This window comes from Lotus japonicus, chromosome 2, assembly GCF_012489685.1.
Source record: "Lotus japonicus ecotype B-129 chromosome 2, LjGifu_v1.2".
NCBI classification, from domain to species: Eukaryota; Viridiplantae; Streptophyta; class Magnoliopsida; order Fabales; family Fabaceae; genus Lotus; species Lotus japonicus.
In genome coordinates this window covers 51606922-51631002 of record NC_080042.1, presented here as the reverse complement: position 1 = coordinate 51631002, position 24081 = coordinate 51606922, and the positions used below count along the sequence as shown (strand labels likewise).

General features: G+C 40.0%; 1 protein-coding gene and 1 long non-coding RNA gene across 2 annotated transcripts; one reads left to right on the top strand and one right to left on the bottom strand.

Annotated features, from left to right (window-relative positions):
- Nucleotides 1-565: 565 nt before the first annotated feature.
- Nucleotides 566-5308, bottom strand: LOC130736586 (uncharacterized). Its single transcript, XM_057588400.1, has 2 exons — nucleotides 5157-5308; nucleotides 566-1049 (listed from the first exon to the last, which is right to left on the bottom strand). The coding sequence occupies exons 1-2, from the start codon at nucleotides 5306-5308 to the stop codon at nucleotides 566-568; spliced, it is 636 nt and encodes a 211-aa protein (XP_057444383.1).
- A 7418-nt stretch (nucleotides 5309-12726) lies between these two features.
- Nucleotides 12727-23465, top strand: LOC130738257 (uncharacterized). The gene is made up of 5 exons (XR_009019298.1): nucleotides 12727-13166; nucleotides 14618-14694; nucleotides 16337-19817; nucleotides 21269-21345; nucleotides 22988-23465. It is a non-coding gene; the product is annotated as an uncharacterized LOC130738257 (long non-coding RNA).
- The last annotated feature ends 616 nt before the right edge of the window (nucleotides 23466-24081 follow it).

Here is a 24081-nt window from a genome sequence, read left to right as displayed (position 1 = left end):
TGCTACTGAGAACCTTCCATCTTTGACTATGGATAGCAGGCTCATTCTTCGTCATATTAGAGACCTGGCTTTCCAGGATAACCTTTTCCAGGGCCTTGATGAGCTTTTAGGGCTCATTGATCAACTGCTTCACAGGCTAGTCATTGCGCGTGTTAGAATTCCTCTTCAGGAATTCCAGGGGCTTCTCTTGGAAGTCAAGCCCCTGTTTGAAGAGTTCAGGGAGCTTTCAGTAATGGTGTTCTTTTAGGAATACCAAATAGATGAATGGAGGGAGAAATTCGATTTTCTCCAGGCCTCTTTGGACCAGCAAGACCCGGAATGTCTCGTTCGACTAGCCGTCGAGATGTCTGCGGTCTCCTTTGAAGACCTAGCTGCTCGTCAAAAGAAGGCTCGACTTGAGGGCCAGATGGCGGCGCTGGTGGATCGATTAGCACCTACGCAAGCTAGATACGACGGATACAAAGCCAATCTTCCGTTTTAGGCTTCTAGTTTATTTGTATTTTGCCATACCTGTAATGTTCTTTTTGACTAATGAATTTGATTTGGCAATCTCGACATTTGTCTTTTATTCAATTTTGATTTCATGCAACATTGGCTTGTATGCTTTTAGATACTTGCCATTTATCGTGACACACTGACGCTGACTGCTCAATTCCTTAATCACGTAGGCATTATTAGGTAACGTTTTTTCGACTTTAAATGGCCCTTCCCAATTGGGGGTCCATTTCCCGTAAACCCTATCCTTCTTATCCATTGGGAGGATAACTTTCCACACGTAGTCTCCTGTGACAAAAGATCGATCTTTAACCTTTTTATTGTATGCTTTAGCTATGCGATCCTTTTGCCTTGTTAGAACGTCTAGTGTCGAGATTCTTTCTTCGTCGAGGTTAACCAATTCATCTAGCATCATATACCAGTAAACTTCACTTGGGATTTCCTCTTGTCTTTGAATTCTACACGATTGCAAATATACTTCTGCGGGCAGCACAGCTTCCTGGCCATAGGCCAGTCGAAAAGGCGTTGTTCCTGTTGCTTCCCTTGGTGAATTCCTGTAAGCCCACAGGACTTGGCTTAAAGACTCATGCCAGCTTTTTGGTTTTCGACCCACATGCTTTTTGATTAAGCTTATTAGAATTTTATTGGCCGCCTCTGCTTGGCCATTAGCCTGAGCGTAGTAAGGGGTCGAGGTTAAAAGCTTGATGCCCCAGGATTCTGCAAAGGCCGCCACTTTGCGTCCCACGAACACTGTGCCTTGGTCCGTCGTGATTGACTCGGGTAATCCAAATCGATACACAATGTGGTTTTGTATAAATTCGATCACCGTTTCTTGTGTCACGTTCTGTAGTGGAATGGCTTCGACCCATTTAGTGAAGTAGTCGACTGCCACAATGATATATCTGTGCTGCCTTGATGAGGCTGGGTGAATCTCGCCAATGAAGTCTATTGCCCATCCCCTAAAAGGCCATGGTTTAATAACAGAATGTAATTCGCTAGCTGGCACGTGTTGGATTCCTGAATATTTCTGACAATCTTGACAGCCTTTTGCATATTCGATGCAATCTTTCATGATGGTTGGCCAATACAAACCTTGCCTAAATAGAATCCATTTCATTTTGGCCTCTGCTTGGTGAGCACCACACAGGCCATCGTGAGCAGCTAATACGGCTATGAATGCGTCGCCCTCGCTTAAACATTTCAGCAATGTGATGCCGACGTTCTTTTTGAACAACTCGTTGCCTAGGATGGAATAATTTAGAGCCCTGTACTTGAGTTTTCTATCAGTCGACCCTACTGGGTTTTGCAAATACTCGACGATTGGCTTTCTCCAATCATTGGGGATTAGGTTGTCAATAACCATAATGTCGAGATCCAAAGGGCTCAGCTTTTCTTTGATCTTAATTAACTCTTTCAATTTTAGTTTATCTATCCTGTACCCGGAAGCTATCTGCGCCAATTCATTGGCTTCTTGGTTATCTATTCTAGGAACGTGACCTATTCCAACCTCGTTGAATTTAGCCAACAAATTATTTGCTTTTACATAATATCTGGCTAAATTCTCGCTAACGCACTTGTATTCTTTGGTGAGCTGCTTTACTACCAACTCAGAATCTCCTTTTACGACAACGTTCTTTGCCCCAAGAGCTAGCAAGATCTCGAGGCCTGATATTAACGCCTCATACTCAACTTCATTATTTGAGCAGTTATCCTCGATTCTAAAATTGAATTTAGTGGGGATGCCCTGCGGGGACACTATGAACATTCCAATTCCGGTTCCAACTTTATGGCTAGAACCGTCGAAAAATAACTTCCAAGGCTGGATGCCTACGCAAGTTATGATTTCTTTAGGTAGAGTATGATCCGCCAAGAAATCAGCCACTGCTTGCCCCTTAATCACTTTTAATGGGGCATAAGTTAGTGAATATTCGGTTAGGGCCAAAGCCCATTTACCAATTCGACTGTGCAAGATAGGTTTGGATAACATGTGCTTTATTATATCATAATGAGAAAAAACCATTACATCGATTGGCTTTATATAATATTTCAGCTTTACACAAGAGAAGTACAAGCATAAGCACAATTTCTCGATCATGGTGTATCGAGTTTCTGCGCCATTCAACACCCTACTTAAGTAAAATATGGCCCTTTCATTGCCATCTTCATCTTCTTGAGCCAGCGTACTTCCAATGGTTTCATCTGTGGCGGAGATATACAGCTTCATTGGCCTCCCTCTTACGGGCGGTACCATCACAGGTGGGTTGGACAGGTACTCTTTGAGTTCATCAAATGCCTTTTGGTGCTCTGCTTCCCAGCGGAACACATCTGTAAGATCAAGGTTTGATCAGTGGTTGCATCTCTATGTTTTGATGATTACAATTAAGGTTTGTGATGATGAACAATTGTGGTACCCTAACGTTTGTCTTTTTAAGTTGTGACAAACAGGTTCTGAATCTGACCCAAGCCTATTCGTTCAGAAGAAGAAGAACCAAGGGCTACTAAAAAGAGAGCTCATTAACCTACCATGTTCGTTCTGAACAGTGGCAAATACTTCAGAAGCTCTGAAGATGGAAGCTCTCAAGAAGATCAGAAGAACTCAAGTCAGAAGTTCTGAAGACCAGATGTTCCAGTGGAATGGTCCAGAAGCAGAAGACTCAAGTTCTGAAGACCTGCAAGAAGTTGGTTCTGAAGACCCAAGCTATTCTAGCTCTGACGATCAGAAGTTCTGAGGAACTTGTTCAGTAGCAGAAGTTGCAAGGTCAGAAGAATCCAAGCTTCAATCTGACGTTGATCAGAAGCTTCACCAACGTTCATCTGAAGCTCCTTGATCTCAAGTCAACCGGTGAGAGGACAGGTCGCTTTCACAGTACAATGTCGTACATGTCTCAGTCTGTCCGCCACCTACCTTGTACAGCCTAGCAGTCTGATATCACAGAATTGCCACTCCAACGGATAAAACCCTAGCAACGGCTACATCACAAGTCTTGGAGTATATAAAGGCTGAAGAAAGAAGAAAGAAGTCAAGAAACTTTGCTGAAAATATTCAACACATACAAACCATTCTCTTAGCATTATTTCTTCACTGTTCTTAAACATCTGAGTTTACTATTCGCTTGTTAGAAGCACTCATTGTAAACCCGAAACCTTTTACATCATATTGTAAAGTTCATCAAGAGACCAAGGTTGGTCGGATCTTGAGAGGACTGAATCAAGGCTGATTCAGTATTTAGCTAGTCATAAGAGGATCGGTAGATCAGCTTCTTAAGAGGATACTAGTGAGAAAATCTGTGTATTGTTAGTCACTTAGCAGGCTGCAAAGTGCAGTTGTAACACTCATTGATTTTAGTGGATTGCCTTCATCAGAAGAAGGAAGAAATCACCTTCACAGGTGGACTGGATTAGCTTGAGCTTTTATCTCAAGTGAACCAGGATAAAATACTCGTGTGCTTTACTTCCTATTTTTCAGCACTTAGTTTTTATCTTTGAGTTTTGAAAAAGCTAAAAAGTATACCCGAGGTTCAAAAACTCTATTCAAACCCCCCCCCCCCTTTCTAGTGTTTTTCGCACCTTCAACATCTTCCTTCTTTAGTCGAAGAAGCGAGGAAAATGACTTGGTCTTCTCACTGAGGTTGGTAATGAATCTCCTCAGGAAGTTAATCTTCCCCAGTAATGATTGCAGTTGCTTCTTGCTCGTTGGTGGACTCGTATCGATAATGGCTTTAGCTTTATTTTTGTTGATCTTAATGCCCTTTTTATGCACCACAAAACCCAAAAAATCACCTGCAATAACACCAAAGGCACATTTAAGGGGGTTCATTTTCAAGCCATATTTTCTCATCCTCTCAAAGGATTTCCTCAGATGCAATAAATGGTCATCCCTTGATGGGGATTTCACCACAATATCATCGATGTACACCTGCATAAAAGTTTCAATAAAATCATGAAAAATGGTATTCATTACCCTTTGGTAGGTCGCGCCAGCGTTTTTCAACCCAAATGGCATGACCACCCACTCATATGTCCCCAAGGCACCAGGACATCGAAAAGCTGTCTTCGACACGTCCTCTTCCGCTATGAAGATTTGGTTGTAGCCTGAATAACCATCCAACAAGCTTAAGTATTCGTGACCAGCAGCTGAATCCACCATCATCTCGGCAATGGGCATGTGATACTCGTCCTTTGGAGTGGCAGCGTTAAGATCTCGAAAGTCAATGCAGACTCTCATCTTTCCATTCTTCTTGATCACCGGGACCACGTTGGCTAACCAATCCACATATCGAGCTGTTCTGATAAATTTGCACTTAAGGAGCCTTTCAATTTCTTCCTTGATTTTTACCAATACATCTGGATGGAACCTCCTGGGTAATTGCTTGACTGGTTTCTTGTCTTCCTTGATGGGTAACTGCAATTCCACCAGTTCTCGACTAAGTCCTGGCATTTCATCGTAATCCCAAGCGAAACAGTCTTTGAATTCTTTGAGTAATTTCACCATCCTATCCTTTAACTCCGGGTCAATGAGAGCGCTGATGTATGTTGGTTTCTTCTCTGAGCCATCACCCAAGTCCACTTCTTCCAAAGGATCCAGTGCTTCCATTTTCTTGGAAACGTCGATCACTAGTTTCTCGAAACCCAATGGACTATCATCATAGATGCAATCTAGCCTCAAATTGCGGATATCTTCGAATTGTTCGACGCCATGCTCGTCTTCTTCCAAGCGCGTGTTATCCTTATTTGTTGTTGCCTCCTCCTGAAATATCATCTCGACAGGCAAAATTGAGACATCAGCTTCGTCAATAGCCATTTCTTTGGCCATTCTCGCGGCCTCTAAAGCCGTTCTTACTCTATTTTCGGCTGCGTAAGCCGAAATTCGAGCTATGCTCGAATTAATCATTTTTACCATTGTTTTGCCACTCAGTAGTGTCATCTTTTTCTTCATCACTGTGTCATCCACTCATGGCGTCAGGTTTGCACGCTTCATTGAGGTTTAGCCCCCGGATGGGATCCAATGTCACTGAGTACTATGAGTATTGATTGAAATATTGATTGGCCACTGTGTCCAAAGGAGCAATTATGGCTAAGCTCTTCTCGAAATTCTTTTTGCCAACGTAGCCTGTCTCTGCTAAATAGTAGCTTTGATCTGCTTGTACATTTTCAACGACCCCATCAGATTTCCAAATGGATATATGTTGGTGCAAAGTTGAGGGCACTGCCCCCACGCCATGAATCCATTCTCTCCCCAGCAGCAAATTGTAATTGGCCTTTGAAGGGACCACAATGAACAATGTGGAGCGGGCCACCGTTCCTACGGTTATATTCAGCATGATTTCCCCCAGGGAAGAACCCGTCTTTCCTTCATAATCAGAAAGTACCACATCATGTGGGATTAGGTCTGCTTCAGTTTTGCCCAACTTTTTGAGCATAAACCTAGGCATCAGATTGATCGCAGCCCCTCCGTCGACAAGGACTTTGTTAACTCATTTCTCCTCGACTTTAGCCCAAACAAGTAGTGGCTTCTGAAGGTATGAAAAATGGAAGAAGGGGGGGTTTGAATAACGTTTTCAAAATAAAACTTCCACCTTAAAGATTTTAACAAATCTTTCGAGAACAAAGTGCTTAAGATAAGAGATAGAAAAGCACACAAGGATTTTATCCTGGTTCACTTGATAAATCCCTCAAGCTAATCCAGTCCACCCGTTAAGGTGATTTCTTCCTTCTTAGAATGAAGGCAATCCACTAATCAGGTAAATGTTACAACTGCACTTGAAACCTACAAGTGACTAACAATTACACTGACTTAGCTAACACTAAGATTCACTCTCTTAGTCTTCTCTAGGATCTGATTAAACTTGATCTCCTAAAGGTAACTAAACAACTGTTTAAGAAAGAATGTTTACAAAGAGTTTGCTTCTGAAAAGCTAATAGTAAACACAATGAATTCAGATGAAAGAATGCTTAGAAGGTTTTTTGAATTTAGCTTGCGCGTGTGAGATTCTTCCAACCGCATCTTTCAATCTTCAACCTCTATTTATACTCCAAGGATTAGGGTTTGAACGCTGCATGGAAATGCTACCGTTGGAGGGCAGTTCTGGAAATTCCAGCTTCTGCTATGGCTGAGAATGTTAGGTAGGTCGTCAGGATAGTACATTTGCTTTTGTACTTGGATAGTGACTTGACCTTTAAACCTAGTAGACTTCTGATCAGGGGAATGCTTCATGTTGGAACTTGTGAAGCCAGTTGATCAGAGTCAGAGGGAAGCACAGATCCTCTGACCGTTGTATCTTCTGATTCTGAACTCAGAGGGAAGTACATGGTATTCAGAGTCATCTTGCTTATGGACATCAGAGATTTCACTTTTCAGCTTCTGGATCTTCAGAGTCTTCTACACCATCAGAACATCTGAACCTTCAAAGTTTCTTGGTTGTCAGAACGTCTGGATCTTCAGAACTTCAAGTGACTGAGTCCATATCAGAGCTTTGTGTGGCTTCAGATCTTCTGAAGTGTTTCTACTGTTCATAGTGAACATAGATGTTGCGAAAGCGTTGCTTGGGTCACTCTTTATGCACAGTGCTTCTGATTTGTGTGAGATTGAATTGAGGTCAGAGCCTGTAAATAACACACTCAGAAAAACACGTTAGAGTACCATAATTGTTCATACTAAAATGTTAACTTGTAATCATCAAAACATAGAGTTGTACTACTCGATCAAAACTTGATCTTACAGCTTCAAATGACTCTTCATCTGTTCGGTTGGCCTCTGGAAAATAGCTCTCTCATCCTCGACAGACCCTTTCTGCATCACATAATAACACAAAGGGTTATCATCTGGCTCTTCCTCGACATAGTAGTCTTCCTCGCTTTCAGTAACCTCTATGATTCTATCGAATTCTGCAGGTAAGATAGACACTACGCAAATGATGTTGAGGTCTTCTCCATCACTGTCATCGAAATCTTCGAGCATGTCTTCATCCTCATCTTCAGCAGCATCTTTCCCCTTTTCCTTGGTTGAGTTTGGTGGCACGGTTGTTCCCTGTTTGATGGCGTGGTCAAGCTGATTGATAATTGACGCCACGCTAGGTTCATTGCTAGGATTGTTTTCTGGCTTTATGTCCCATAGTGAACGAAACTTGCCACCTCTTTCTCTCTCAACTTTCATTTTCCTCAGGAAACGCCTAAACTGAGTCTGGTCATTTGCTCAGGAGCATAGTAGTTCCCGGAGCCATAGGAGTAGCTTCGCGACACGAGAGAATTGTTGATGTAAGAAGATCCCTGGCCTAAGTCGATTTTCTGCCACTTTTGGTGTTGTTTTGGCTTCGGAGGTGCTGGTCTGAACCATTGATTTTTTGGCAATCCAGCATCAGGGACGTAAGTCTTGTCCTTGCCTCTTAACTTCTGGCCCTTATGGCCATCGAGTTCCTGGTCTCTCTCAACCCACTCCTCGTGGGGATACTTCAGCCTTCTAGACACAGGTGCTTTCTTTTGATAGTGTTTTTTCATTTCAGAATCTTGGTAGGCTTTGGCTGCAGACTTGTCGAAGACTGCGCTGCATCGAGGGCACAACATGACTTCTTTCTCACCATCTTTGCTCCGGGATAGAAATTCGACAAGAGTTTCTCCAGCCTTTGGATAAACTTCATCCAAGCTCATCTCTTTCTCGATATCTGGTTCCTCGACTGCAGTGTTTGTCTCCTTTGCCTCCCCAAGTGTCAGACCCAGATCTAGCTTTTCAGATATATCGACCATGCAAATATGGAAAGGTTCCACATAGTTGGTCTCAGCCACCTGCAACGGATCAGAATCAATCTTCATTTGGCTTTTGGCTTTCTCGTCATACTTGAGTCTCCTTGAATCCAATGCCCCCTGTACAAGATCCCTGAAACGAACACACTGTGAGGTCCAATGACCAAAAAAGTTGTGATATTTACAATATTTCTTCCCTTTCCTTTGTTCAGGAGAAGGAAGCTTTTGGTCTTTAGGGACCACAAGCAAACCATCAGACACAAGTATATCATAAATTGCATCACATTTGGTCACATCAAAAGTATAAGTTTTCACAGCAGGAGTAGTATCCTTGGGGATTTCTTCCTCAAGTTTGTTTTCATATGGTTTCAATGCTTTACAAACGTAAGGATCGCCTGGCTGGAGCTCAGCCAGATTGACATCATTTATGTCAACGTTTGCAGGGACTTCTCGATAAACACACGGATTTTGACACATTAGATCAGCGTCTATGTACGCTACTTTTTCCTTCTTTGGCCACTTAGTGGTCTTGGCCTTTTCTTCAGACTTTTCAGCCTTTAGTAATTCGATGTGCCTCACTCTGTCTGCGAGTAGGGACATATCTCGAATATACTGAGTATCAATTTTCTTTCTAATAGAATACTCTAAACCCCCAGCGGCTAAGACAACTAGCTCATGTTCGGGGACATGAGTGAAACATCGAGATTTAAGCATCCTAAACGTGTTTAGATAATCATCAATGGACTCTGCTGTCTTCCTTTTGACACTAGCCAAATCCTTCAAACTCACCTTGCACTCTCCCCTAAAGAATTGTTCATGGAAAATTCTTTCCAATTGGGCCCATGTATGGACTGACCTTGGGGCGAGGGTGGTGAACCAGGTAAACGCATTCTTAGTTAAGGAACTTGGGAAGTACTTCATTTTCAAATTTTCATTGATGGCTAAGTCCCTTGCTTCGATCTGGTACCTGGCTATGTGCTCTACAGTAGACTCTCCTGAGTCCCCAGAGAACTTGGTGAACTTGGGGACCTTCCAGCCTCGAGGAAGTTCAGATTCGAGAACTTCTTCTGTAAAGGCCGATACAAAATGGGGTCTATTTGCGAAACCTACATTGAAGCCATGTTGGTTGAACAATTGCTCCACTACTGCAACAAAATTTAGTTGCGCCCCAGCGTTTTGTTGTCGCATTCTTTCTAGCACACCATCAACGTGCTCATCCCTGTTCACCATATACACATTTTGCAATGGTGGTTGTACTCCCTCATTTCCCCCAAACAAAGGGTTTGCCCCCAAATTTTGGTGTTGTGGCGCTTGATAGCGCACAGGAGCTGGGACATGATTAGGCAATGGGATTTGATTAATCCCTGGTGCCGGTTGGATTTCGATTGGTGCCCCCAAGGCTGTAGCCAAACGATCCATCTGATGTGCTAAATGCTGATTATTGGCATTATTGTTTTGGAGCACGGGGTTAATTATCTCACCTATCTGTCGAGATAGCATGTTAACCATCTCATGGTTGCTATCATCCACTTGTTGCCTAATGGCTTGAAGTGAATCAGAGTTCATACCTGTGGACAAATAAATTTGTGAACTCGGCCCAGGGGTATGGCCAGGAGGACTAACTCGACTTCCTAGGTTCAGCATTGTCCCATTTGCCCCAAAGGGGGGTATGCTAAATGGGGGAACATTCTCGGAGAATGTCGAATAGGTACCTTGTACGCCTTGCATCATAGATGCAGGCATACCAAAAGGCATGTCTCTCACGGGCAAAGAAACATTCTGCATAAATGAGGTTGGTGGCACGTTTACCACTCCCCTTGTCACCGTTGGGACAATTTGTGCCTGCACTGATGTAGACACAGGCATTTCTGCAACTGCAGAAATCACCACATTCTGGGTTGGCATAGTGGTGTCAGGCCCCATTCCAGTAGATACTTCTTCATTGTTGTTACCGCTACTTCCCCCGGGACTGCTCTGATTGCCCACGTTAGACACTTGGGGGGAGGTTCTTCCTCGATTGCTTGTCATACTTACAGTCTAACCACTTCTCAGGTGCATATAAAACGTAAATCACAAGCAAGACAAGTAACAAATACCAGGTAGCATGCAATAGACCAAACACACAAAACGCTTCTGTAAAACTTAGTTTTCACAAAAACGGTCCCACTGTGTGTGCCAATTTGTTTACGGTGGTTTTTGGTAAACAAATATCCTCTTAGTTCGACTAAAGGAAGTTTAGAATTAGGGTCCTTTTGGGAAAACGTCTTGCTAAAGTGTTGTGTGTGAATGGATATTTTCGACAACAATGACTAATTCAAACGAAATTGGATTTCATTAAACACGTATCAATTACATGAAGATCAAAGTGTGACAAAATAAAAAGGAAACTGCAAGAAACGTAAATTTCGACAAGAAATTAAACAAAAGGACTAGCAAAATTAACAAGCAACGCGACAAGCTTAAATGCAAGAAAGATAAACATATGGTTCTGCAACGTACTCCTCCATCATCACGTCTTGCTCCTTGAGTCTCATTGATGCGGACATTAGAGCTTGTTAGTGAATTTTTCAGAGTTGAGTTGGGAACCCCTTTTTTGACTTGAATTCCCTCATTTATAGAGCTCCATGTCTCGCGTGTTCTTGGTGGTTTTTCTCCCTTACTGGATGGGTTAGTGAGTCTGATTCCCCACGATCTGATGCTTGCCCCGGAAGTTCCCTGCGTCGTGGTGGAGATCGTGTCCTTCAACCGTTTCAACCGCCTATTAGCCACGTATTCAGCCATCGTGGTGAAAACCTGACTCAGTCAATGCTGCACGTGTCAAATATGCCCGTGTTTGTGGCAACAGTTACCATTGTCCCTTTATCGAATTCGACCTCTTCTTTAACTTGGCGCATTTCACTTTTCTCTTTCTTAGTCCATTTTCGACTGCCTTGTGTGCTTTGGGCCGAAATTTTTTTTTCCTTTTTTGGGCCAAAATTTTGGGCAACACTCGGCTAAATGTCCATTCTGATAAACGAATGGCCACTCAAATTTCTTTTGGAAGTCTCTTCGAAGGTCACGTGAAGAAAAAAAAAATGCGTGGCACGTTACCTTTGTCATTTTCTTCCTTCCAATCCGAGAATCTGAGAGTGAGATAGAAGAATGCCCAGTACTAGAATAGTTCACTAAAAAAAATTTAGTTTATTCTTGAAAGAGACAGTTTATTTTGTCTTTCATTCTTAATTAAAATTTTCATACATACGATAAATTTTACCAAATATATTATTAATATTGCAGAAATTCATCTTCTTATTCTTTTCACTAAAATATTCTCACAGTCGAAATCTATAAAACTAATTTTCCTCAGGCTCTAAAATCATATATGGATTGGCGTCCTCCAATAAACATTTTTTCAACTTAAAAAGAATCTGGAGTTCAAGCTATGTTTGACATGTCATTTCAGCTAGCTTATAGCTTATTTGACTAGCTTAAAGCTTATTTAACTAGCTTTAAGCTATAAGTTATTTCAGGTAGCTTAAGGCCCTGTTTGGGAAGACGGCTTAATTAAGCGCTTATTGTGAGACCCAAGATTTTGAGCTTAGAATAAATTAGTGAAATTCCTTATTAACGAATAAGTTCGATGTATCGTGAAGGGAAACCTGAACGAGAGTTTATTGGATGAAATAGATTTATGAAGGAGAAGGTTCAGGAAAAGTTCAAGGATTGTATCAAAACCGATAAGAGTTATAGCACGACTAATATTCGCCTAAACCTAGGTCAAAGACACTAGTAAATAGCTAATTTACACTTTAGGACGCGACAGAAACTAATTCCAAAAATCTTCAGAGAAATGTTAGAACTTCTCTTATTCATCTATAAACAAGCGTTTCGATACGAAACCCTGGAATGTACGAACGTCAAATTCCAATTCTCGGAAGTTTGCCGAAACGGAATCCCTGATAGTTCAGAAACCCTAAAATCGACGGACGATGAAGACTTTTTCTATTCGGAGCAGCAAACGAAGATTCCACACGCGAACACCCATTTCTCTTGATGTTTCCAATCTTTTTTCAGAAGGAAGTTTCTTCATTCGACGTCAAACGCAAAAAGTAGTTTTGCGGCATATTTCAACCCATACTACGTTCAAGCTATTTTCTCACTTAAATGAACCAGGAACAAGTATCGACATTTTATAGAGAGATACTTAACTCTGATGCATAATATGACAACTTCATATTTGTTCTGATCGTCTCACAAATATTCTTTAGCTCAGTTTTTACTCATTTCTTTGTCAATGGATCATTTTAATTTGCTCAAAGTGATCCAAACTTATATTTCATTATTTCATAGAGTCTCTCATAATTTTTAGGATAATAATATATCAACTCTATATTTTTCTCTTAACTCTACGAGTTAAATCCTACAGTGTCTAAACCAATTCGTACTGGTAATTATCATCTTATAATATATATATATATATATATATATATATATATATATATATATATACTCCTCTACTCACCATTCTCGACGTTTTTTTCTCCCCGCTTCTCTTCATTTTCGTTTCTTTTCTTCTCCTTTCTCAAATTTTCTTTCTTGTTGCAGCAACAACCTGCCACCGTTCCTTCTCATCACCAACATTTTCTTCTTATTTACTACTATCCCATTCTCTCATTCACGTCCCTACAGCACCCTCACCACTTTCTTTTCATCTCCTTCCCATCACCATTAAAACACCACCACCAACATATCTTCTTCTTCTTCTTGATTTATTTCTGCTGCACACACTCACCATCACTTTCTCCTCTTCATGGAAGCCGTGAGACCACCACCACCACCAAGCTGCTACTCCTTCTTCCTCTACTCCACGCAAGCACCACAACCACCGGGAGCAAGCCACCACCTCTATTCTCTTCAACCTTTTCTCATCTCAATTTTGAGCTTTTGAGTTAGAGGTTGGTTTAGCTTCAATCTTTGCTTCAATTAGCTTGTATGCATGCTCTAGTGTCCGAATTGATAACTTATATGCATAGATGCTATGTTTTTTGATGATTATGTGGAAAAGGGGTAGAAATACCCATTTTTTCTCAATTCTTGAGCTTTAATTATGTTAGAGTCATATTCATGCTTAGGGTCTTCACATTAGTTGTTAGTATATGTCTGAGAATGAGCTATGTGCAATCAATTTTGAGAAAACATCAACTTTGGATTTTTAGGTTTCAATTGGGCATGGAAAAATGTTAATTCACAAATGAAGTTGTATGAGTGTTTGGATGGTTTTCCTACCTTAGTTAGGGTATAAATATGCCTAAGAATTAATTGGATTCAAAAGAGAAGTTGGATTACCCTATTTTTGGAGGGGGCTGTGACCTTGTTTGTGTGTTGAGGGAAGGAAAAATTCCTCCTTTGAAGATTAGAATTGAATCAATTGATGCATGTTTTTAGGATATGTTTTGGAGTAAGCTTGAGGTTGATTTTGTGTTTAAATGATTGGGTATGCTAAGTGCTACTTGTTTCTTAAGTAAGTGCATTTTATGGCCTAAATGAATGCATGATGATAAATTTAGATTCAACTATAAGCATGGTGATTTAAAAATGAGGTGAAGCTTTGAGAAAAATTATAGACCCGTTCAGGTTTGAGCATGATCAAGTTGCATGCATTTTATATTAATGAGAAAGGAAATGAGACTTTGCTGTTTTAATTTCTGCTGTTTCTGTTCTGTTTTAATTGCTGTTGTTTCTGTTCTGTTTTAATTGCTGCTGTTTCTGTTCTGTTTTAAGTGCTGCTGTTGCTGTTCTGTTTTTAATATTGCTGTACTGTTTCTGTTTTTGCTGTAATTGCTGCTGCTGTTCAGTTTTTATTGTTGCTGTCACTGTTTCTGTTTTTGCTGTAATTCCTATTGCTGATCTACTGTAATTGCTGTTTTTGTTGATGTTTTGCTGTAACTGTTGTTGCTGTTTTACTGTTGCTATTTGTTGTTGTTGTTTACCATGTTTCGGTGATGGCATGCGTAAAAATGAAGATGAAATTATATGCTAAAATGAGTTGCTAGTATTTGGTTATTTGTTGGTTTGAGTCTAAACTTGAATATGTGAAATGTGTCCAAGTGTTTACTTATGTTCTAGGCAAGCTAAATGGTTAAGCATGTACTAGGAACATGACTAGGTTTATTCCATGAATATGATGATATGATTTGTGTTTTAAGATTGAGTCAGAACCTTACTTTATTATGTGCTAAGTGCTTATGTGTGAAACTTGAGTAGAGTCAAACTCACCCATTTGGGGTAACTCTTCCATTCGTGCCTACGTGTCTAGCTCTGAAGTTTAGGAAGCTTTTTCCGACGTTAGTGAGCATTTTTAGATCGAATTGTTTCTTAGCGACTAAGCATGAATATTTTGCTTAAGGTTTGGATCGAGTTGAGCTAAGGAAGGAAGATTCAGAACAAGCTGTGAAGTTTCAGGATAGAGGAGAATAACCCAAGGTAAGGGCAACTCTCCTAGTTGTTAGCTATATGGCTTAGGCGTCGATATCTTCGACCTGTTTATTGCTTTTGATTATGACTGTTGGACTGGACTGGGAAAACGTTTTCTGGAGGCTTCGGCCGTGTGAACTGATTGAGACGTGCGTTTCCGTTTTCTGGAGGCTTCGGTCGTTTACTGGTTTCCGTCTTATTGTTTTATAGTGGATAGACCTGTTCTATTCCTTTTAATTGCAAAAGTGCATGAATCTTGTCTTATGCCCAAACCTTATGGATATATCGACTTCGAATGCGGAGTGTTACGAGAGTTAACAAGTAGGATCTGTCGGAAGGACTGTGCTACTGTTGACATGTAGGATCGAGGCTTTCTCGGGAAAGGAAACTTGGGGATAATGGGGATCTTTTGACTTGTTAGATTTCGAAACAAATAAATGCATAAGACTTGATTTGAGAATAAATTCCATAATGAATTAACTCCAGATAGAACACTTTGAATGATAAACATAACCCCTTTCGAGGAAGACTTAGGATATGAAATGAGTTCGAAAATGGGAAGGGACGAAGATTCGAGGTTCGAGGAAAGATAATGATTCGAGTTGTGAACATCATGAAGAGGAGCCGTTATGAGTGGAACCGCCATTAAGTGCAGGTGCTACTCCTTGTGTGAAGTGATTGGTCAATGGACCGACGTTTACCTTAGGGAAAAACGATAGAGACATGAACCATAGCTAGACACGTATCCGGGTGAGGTCGAATCGTGGTTTGCTAGCTCTTGCATACCTGCATGACTTGATTAAGGGGCTTGTCCTTAATCCTATTAATTATTCTTTGATTAAGAGGTTTGTCCTTAATCATATTATTTATCCATCGATTAGAGAGGATGGACCTTAATCGTATTGTTTACCCCTGGATTAAAGTGGCTGGACCTTAATCCTATTAACTACTCTTGAGTAAGGGGTGTGACCTTAATCATACTATTCGCTATTGGATTAAAGAGGATGGACCTTAATCCTATTATTTGCTTATGGATTAAAGAGGATGGACCTTAATCCTATTATTTGCTTATGGATTAAAGAGGATGGACCTTAATCCTATTATTTTCTTGTGGATTAAAGTGGCTGGACCTTAATCCTATTCTTTGCTATTTGATTAAAGTGGTTGGACCTTAATCATATTATTTGACCTTGGATTGAAGTGGCTGGACCTTAATCCTATTATGTGTTAGTTGATTTAGAGGATTGACCTTAGTCGTACTATTTGTTATTTTTCCTAAGAGGTTAGACCTTAACTCCTATCATTTGGATCGATTAAGGGGATAGTCCTTGATCCTGTTATCTGTTTGTTGATTAGAGAGTATAGAGCTCATCGTGCTAGATGATTGACCGCCGAGTCGTGCGTTTCCATTAGTGAGACGTGACGCTGCCCTGGCAAGGGAATGAAGATACATCTAGGCGCAGGCGGCGAGTGATGGACTGATAACTTGACGTTCAAAGGATAGAGAACGACTTATGCTGTGTCTAATTATTATTCACACGCTATATAACTATGCTAAATCTAGCTAGCACTTATATTACATTACTCTAGGAAGTTGACCCTTTCTGCCTTGTTTGCTTTGTTTGTGTTTGGGCGGTCGGCAAACTGCCAGGCCCTAATAGGTGTTGCTTCGAGTAGCTGTTGATTGCTGCAAGGAGGTGATTGGACTGATTGACGAGAAGATTTGCTTGGAGTGAGTGAACCAACCAAAGACTTGTAAAATAATAGTTAGATGTAAGGCTGGAGCCTTGGGTAGAGAAGCTTACCGTCATTGGTTGAAGCTTGTAAGGAAGATTGTAATACTTACTTTGGTCTTGGGTAGGTTCCGATGCATTACTCTTCTGCGAATCTCCAGTGAGGGGATTGTAGGAAGTATATTGGACTTAGGGTGTTATCACATTTTGAACTTTGTTGTCGGTTAAGATATTACTTCACTGTATATTTTATACGACTTGAACATCCGTCGTCACTCGCGGGTGCTTGCCTTGTCAAGGCCGGATGTAAGGGTTTGGGTAAGAGTATACATATCAGGTTTTGGAAATATTTTGGAAAGAAAGCAAACGAAAAAAAATATACCCACTTTTATTAAATCCTTGTTGGAAAATAATTTCATTTTATTTAATAGGTTACTAATTGTGACCCCCAAAAGTTGGGGTGTTACATTGTGGTATCAGAGCTTTGGTCGAGAATACCAGAGCTTGTTGGGGAATAGGTCTTCTGTGCTAGGTTGTGTGGGCTCTGAAAAGGGTCAAAACTTGATTGTCTGCAAAGCGATATTCGCTTTAATTGCTTGGGTTACTACTTAATCGTATTGGATAGTTATGTCTAACACTAACTTATGATTGATAAAAACTGGTTTCTTGAAATGGGAGGGCATGACGAATGTGCATCGATTAACGGAGGAAGTGGCCAGTATGGCACGAGCAATGAAAGATCGAGACCGTGCTGGAGTATGCTTCCAAGCTGGGGTTACTAGCAAAAACACTTTCAGTTCTTCAACAATTACGTGGATGAGCGCTACTTTTGCGACGAGTTCCTAAACTAAAGATGTAGACCCTCGATGATGTTATTGGGAAGGACTTTCTTATAATCTACGTTACGTTTGAAAGGAACTAGACTTATGCATGATGCATTTTGTTGAGTTGAAGACTCGCTATTGAGTCACAAAGATGGGGAAGTACACTGGCCAAGTCAATACTTTCCCTGCGTTGAATTTTTACTTAGTGGTTATATGTTGTGTTCACCCTCAGGGATGGAAGATGGTGGAACCGAACCATTGGTCAGACCAAGAAGTGGACTGGACCGACGATCTTATACGGCGATTTTGCCATTGATCGAACAAATCTGGCGCTGGATGGAGTCGTCAGTTAAACAAGAATGGTGGATGGGGCCATTGTTCAGAACGAGATGGTGGATGACCATCAGGAAAAGCAGGATTTGGTTGGCTGGAACCAACGATCTTATACGGTGTTAGTACCACAGATCGGACAATTTCGATGGTGGCAGGTATCATCGAGCGGGCGAGGTGGTGGATTGGGCCACCGTGCGAGTCAATAGGTGGAATGAATCCTTGAACTCGAAGTCCATTGTTTTCCTGTGTCTGAGTTTGTGATGTTGCATCTGGATCACCTGGGCGGGACGCCGATCAGTGTGTTTCAGTATGGGCATGACACTTGTTTAATTTGTATTTTGTTGGCCTTTGGGGAGGATGGACCCTAACTGTGCCTATTGTCGGTTTGGTGGATGGACCTATACCGCGTGTATAAATCGATTGAGAGGATAGACCTCAATCGTATCTTGCTGGTTGTTGGATGGTAACGACCGGTCTTTGAAACACTTCAGCAAGTGCAGATGTTGAAGCTGTCATGGTGGAAATGATTCATTGGCCGTATCGGTAAATTTTTCAAACTCTCATTTTCTTGATAAAAAGTCTGATCAGCTTTATATTGGGGAATGGTTTTTGGGATCATGGCTGGTATTGGACTTTGGAAACAAATGCTTGGGAAACAAGATTCTTGAGAAGGTATGATGGAGTCGGACAACATCGAGTTGAAGGACGACTTGTCATGCGTGACGAAGGGTTTAGCCCGGAGGAAGCCATTTGGAACAAGGACATAGGCGATGCTACATGGGAACTTAAGGAAGAGATCAAGGGATAATATCTGGAATCTTTACTGAAGCGTAAGTTTCGAGGTCGAAACTTTCTTTTTGGAGGGTAGTAATGTGAGACCCAAGATTTTGAGCTTAGAATAAATTAGTGAAATTCCTTATTAACGAATAAGTTCGATGTATCGTGAAGGGAAACCTGAACGAGAGTTTATTGGATGAAATAGATTTATGAAGGAGAAGGTTCAGGAAAAGTTCAAGGATTGTATCAAAACCGATAAGAGTTATAGCACGACTAATATTCGCCTAAACCTAGGTCAAAGACACTAGTAAATAGCTAATTTACACTTTAGGACGCGACAGAAACTAATTCCAAAAATCTTCAGAGAAATGTTAGAACTTCTCTTATTCATCTATAAACAAGCGTTTCGATACGAAACCCTGGAATGTACGAACGTCAAATTCCAATTCTCGGAAGTTTGCCGAAACGGAATCCCTGATAGTTCAGAAACCCTAAAATCGACGGACGATGAAGACTTTTTCTATTCGGAGCAGCAAACGAAGATTCCACACGCGAACACCCATTTCTCTTGATGTTTCCAATCTTTTTTCAGAAGGAAGTTTCTTCATTCGACGTCAAACGCAAAAAGTAGTTTTGCGGCATATTTCAACCCATACTACGTTCAAGCTATTTTCTCACTTAAATGAACCAGGAACAAGTATCGACATTTTATAGAGAGATACTTAACTCTGATGCATAATATGACAACTTCATATTTGTTCTGATCGTCTCACAAATATTCTTTAGCTCAGTTTTTACTCATTTCTTTGTCAATGGATCATTTTAATTTGCTCAAAGTGATCCAAACTTATATTTCATTATTTCATAGAGTCTCTCATAATTTTTAGGATAATAATATATCAACTCTATATTTTTCTCTTAACTCTACGAGTTAAATCCTACAGTGTCTAAACCAATTCGTACTGGTAATTATCATCTTATAATATATATATATATATATATATATATATATATATATACTCCTCTACTCACCATTCTCGACGTTTTTTTCTCCCCGCTTCTCTTCATTTTCGTTTCTTTTCTTCTCCTTTCTCAAATTTTCTTTCTTGTTGCAGCAACAACCTGCCACCGTTCCTTCTCATCACCAACATTTTCTTCTTATTTACTACTATCCCATTCTCTCATTCACGTCCCTACAGCACCCTCACCACTTTCTTTTCATCTCCTTCCCATCACCATTAAAACACCACCACCAACATATCTTCTTCTTCTTCTTGATTTATTTCTGCTGCACACACTCACCATCACTTTCTCCTCTTCATGGAAGCCGTGAGACCACCACCACCACCAAGCTGCTACTCCTTCTTCCTCTACTCCACGCAAGCACCACAACCACCGGGAGCAAGCCACCACCTCTATTCTCTTCAACCTTTTCTCATCTCAATTTTGAGCTTTTGAGTTAGAGGTTGGTTTAGCTTCAATCTTTGCTTCAATTAGCTTGTATGCATGCTCTAGTGTCCGAATTGATAACTTATATGCATAGATGCTATGTTTTTTGATGATTATGTGGAAAAGGGGTAGAAATACCCATTTTTTCTCAATTCTTGAGCTTTAATTATGTTAGAGTCATATTCATGCTTAGGGTCTTCACATTAGTTGTTAGTATATGTCTGAGAATGAGCTATGTGCAATCAATTTTGAGAAAACATCAACTTTGGATTTTTAGGTTTCAATTGGGCATGGAAAAATGTTAATTCACAAATGAAGTTGTATGAGTGTTTGGATGGTTTTCCTACCTTAGTTAGGGTATAAATATGCCTAAGAATTAATTGGATTCAAAAGAGAAGTTGGATTACCCTATTTTTGGAGGGGGCTGTGACCTTGTTTGTGTGTTGAGGGAAGGAAAAATTCCTCCTTTGAAGATTAGAATTGAATCAATTGATGCATGTTTTTAGGATATGTTTTGGAGTAAGCTTGAGGTTGATTTTGTGTTTAAATGATTGGGTATGCTAAGTGCTACTTGTTTCTTAAGTAAGTGCATTTTATGGCCTAAATGAATGCATGATGATAAATTTAGATTCAACTATAAGCATGGTGATTTAAAAATGAGGTGAAGCTTTGAGAAAAATTATAGACCCGTTCAGGTTTGAGCATGATCAAGTTGCATGCATTTTATATTAATGAGAAAGGAAATGAGACTTTGCTGTTTTAATTTCTGCTGTTTCTGTTCTGTTTTAATTGCTGTTGTTTCTGTTCTGTTTTAATTGCTGCTGTTTCTGTTCTGTTTTAAGTGCTGCTGTTGCTGTTCTGTTTTTAATATTGCTGTACTGTTTCTGTTTTTGCTGTAATTGCTGCTGCTGTTCAGTTTTTATTGTTGCTGTCACTGTTTCTGTTTTTGCTGTAATTCCTATTGCTGATCTACTGTAATTGCTGTTTTTGTTGATGTTTTGCTGTAACTGTTGTTGCTGTTTTACTGTTGCTATTTGTTGTTGTTGTTTACCATGTTTCGGTGATGGCATGCGTAAAAATGAAGATGAAATTATATGCTAAAATGAGTTGCTAGTATTTGGTTATTTGTTGGTTTGAGTCTAAACTTGAATATGTGAAATGTGTCCAAGTGTTTACTTATGTTCTAGGCAAGCTAAATGGTTAAGCATGTACTAGGAACATGACTAGGTTTATTCCATGAATATGATGATATGATTTGTGTTTTAAGATTGAGTCAGAACCTTACTTTATTATGTGCTAAGTGCTTATGTGTGAAACTTGAGTAGAGTCAAACTCACCCATTTGGGGTAACTCTTCCATTCGTGCCTACGTGTCTAGCTCTGAAGTTTAGGAAGCTTTTTCCGACGTTAGTGAGCATTTTTAGATCGAATTGTTTCTTAGCGACTAAGCATGAATATTTTGCTTAAGGTTTGGATCGAGTTGAGCTAAGGAAGGAAGATTCAGAACAAGCTGTGAAGTTTCAGGATAGAGGAGAATAACCCAAGGTAAGGGCAACTCTCCTAGTTGTTAGCTATATGGCTTAGGCGTCGATATCTTCGACCTGTTTATTGCTTTTGATTATGACTGTTGGACTGGACTGGGAAAACGTTTTCTGGAGGCTTCGGCCGTGTGAACTGATTGAGACGTGCGTTTCCGTTTTCTGGAGGCTTCGGTCGTTTACTGGTTTCCGTCTTATTGTTTTATAGTGGATAGACCTGTTCTATTCCTTTTAATTGCAAAAGTGCATGAATCTTGTCTTATGCCCAAACCTTATGGATATATCGACTTCGAATGCGGAGTGTTACGAGAGTTAACAAGTAGGATCTGTCGGAAGGACTGTGCTACTGTTGACATGTAGGATCGAGGCTTTCTCGGGAAAGGAAACTTGGGGATAATGGGGATCTTTTGACTTGTTAGATTTCGAAACAAATAAATGCATAAGACTTGATTTGAGAATAAATTCCATAATGAATTAACTCCAGATAGAACACTTTGAATGATAAACATAACCCCTTTCGAGGAAGACTTAGGATATGAAATGAGTTCGAAAATGGGAAGGGACGAAGATTCGAGGTTCGAGGAAAGATAATGATTCGAGTTGTGAACATCATGAAGAGGAGCCGTTATGAGTGGAACCGCCATTAAGTGCAGGTGCTACTCCTTGTGTGAAGTGATTGGTCAATGGACCGACGTTTACCTTAGGGAAAAACGATAGAGACATGAACCATAGCTAGACACGTATCCGGGTGAGGACGAATCGTGGTTTGCTAGCTCTTGCATACCTGCATGACTTGATTAAGGGGCTTGTCCTTAATCCTATTAATTATTCTTTGATTAAGAGGTTTGTCCTTAATCATATTATTTATCCATCGATTAGAGAGGATGGACCTTAATCGTATTGTTTACCCCTGGATTAAAGTGGCTGGACCTTAATCCTATTAACTACTCTTGAGTAAGGGGTGTGACCTTAATCATACTATTCGCTATTGGATTAAAGAGGATGGACCTTAATCCTATTATTTGCTTATGGATCAAAGAGGATGGACCTTAATCCTATTATTTGCTTATGGATTAAAGAGGATGGACCTTAATCCTATTATTTTCTTGTGGATTAAAGTGGCTGGACCTTAATCCTATTCTTTGCTATTTGATTAAAGTGGTTGGACCTTAATCATATTATTTGACCTTGGATTGAAGTGGCTGGACCTTAATCCTATTATGTGTTAGTTGATTTAGAGGATTGACCTTAGTCGTACTATTTGTTATTTTTCCTAAGAGGTTAGACCTTAACTCCTATCATTTGAATCGATTAAGGGGATAGTCCTTGATCCTGTTATCTGTTTGTTGATTAGAGAGTATAGAGCTCATCGTGCTAGATGATTGACCGCCGAGTCGTGCGTTTCCATTAGTGAGACGTGACGCTGCCCTGGCAAGGGAATGAAGATACATCTAGGCGCAGGCGGCGAGTGATGGACTGATAACTTGACGTTCAAAGGATAGAGAACGACTTATGCTGTGTCTAATTATTATTCACACGCTATATAACTATGCTAAATCTAGCTAGCACTTATATTACATTACTCTAGGAAGTTGACCCTTTCTGCCTTGTTTGCTTTGTTTGTGTTTGGGCGGTCGGCAAACTGCCAGGCCCTAATAGGTGTTGCTTCGAGTAGCTGTTGATTGCTGCAAGGAGGTGATTGGACTGATTGACGAGAAGATTTGCTTGGAGTGAGTGAACCAACCAAAGACTTGTAAAATAATAGTTAGATGTAAGGCTGGAGCCTTGGGTAGAGAAGCTTACCGTCATTGGTTGAAGCTTGTAAGGAAGATTGTAATACTTACTTTGGTCTTGGGTAGGTTCCGATGCATTACTCTTCTGCGAATCTCCAGTGAGGGGATTGTAGGAAGTATATTGGACTTAGGGTGTTATCACATTTTGAACTTTGTTGTCGGTTAAGATATTACTTCACTGTATATTTTATACGACTTGAACATCCGTCGTCACTCGCGGGTGCTTGCCTTGTCAAGGCCGGATGTAAGGGTTTGGGTAAGAGTATACATATCAGGTTTTGGAAATATTTTGGAAAGAAAGCAAACGAAAAAAAATATACCCACTTTTATTAAATCCTTGTTGGAAAATAATTTCATTTTATTTAATAGGTTACTAATTGTGACCCCCAAAAGTTGGGGTGTTACACTTATGGTCATAACTGCTTATGATATAAGCGCTTGTTCATAAACTATTTTAAAAAGTTTATTGAAATATATTGAAAATAAGTTATAAGCATAAGCTCTTTTTCATAAGCTATCATGAATAGCTTATGAAAATAAGCTCAAAACCGCTTATGGCCTACCATAAGCCGTTTACATAAGCTCTCTCAAACACTGGCATAAGTGCTTATGCTATCAGACAAGCTCAAATAAGCTCTTCCAAACAAGGTCAAAAGCTTAAAGCTACTTATTAAATATATTCTCATTTTTATCCTTATTATTTTATTAAAATTTCACCTATATCCTTATATGTTATTTATTAAACTTATTTACTTATCAGTTATCACACTTGTCTCATATGAACATTATTCTCGCACACAAATAATTACTACTTTGAAATAAAATAAATAATTTTATATTATAAATTGTTAATTATTTGTTTTATTCTATATAATTTAATAAAAATATAAAAATTAAATAAGTAAAAATTAATATTATATTTTTAAGATGATAAATAACTTGAGTGAAAT

Excerpts from the sequence above, each read along its gene's own strand:
- LOC130736586 (XM_057588400.1), bottom strand. The coding sequence starts at position 5,308 with ATGGCCAAAGAAATGGCTATTGACGAAGCTGATGTCTCAATTTTGCCT. Across the intron at positions 1,050-5,156 it reads GAAGATATCCGCAATTTGAG|GAATTCACCAAGGGAAGCAA; the intron begins GCTAGATTGCAT and ends GTGGGCTTACAG.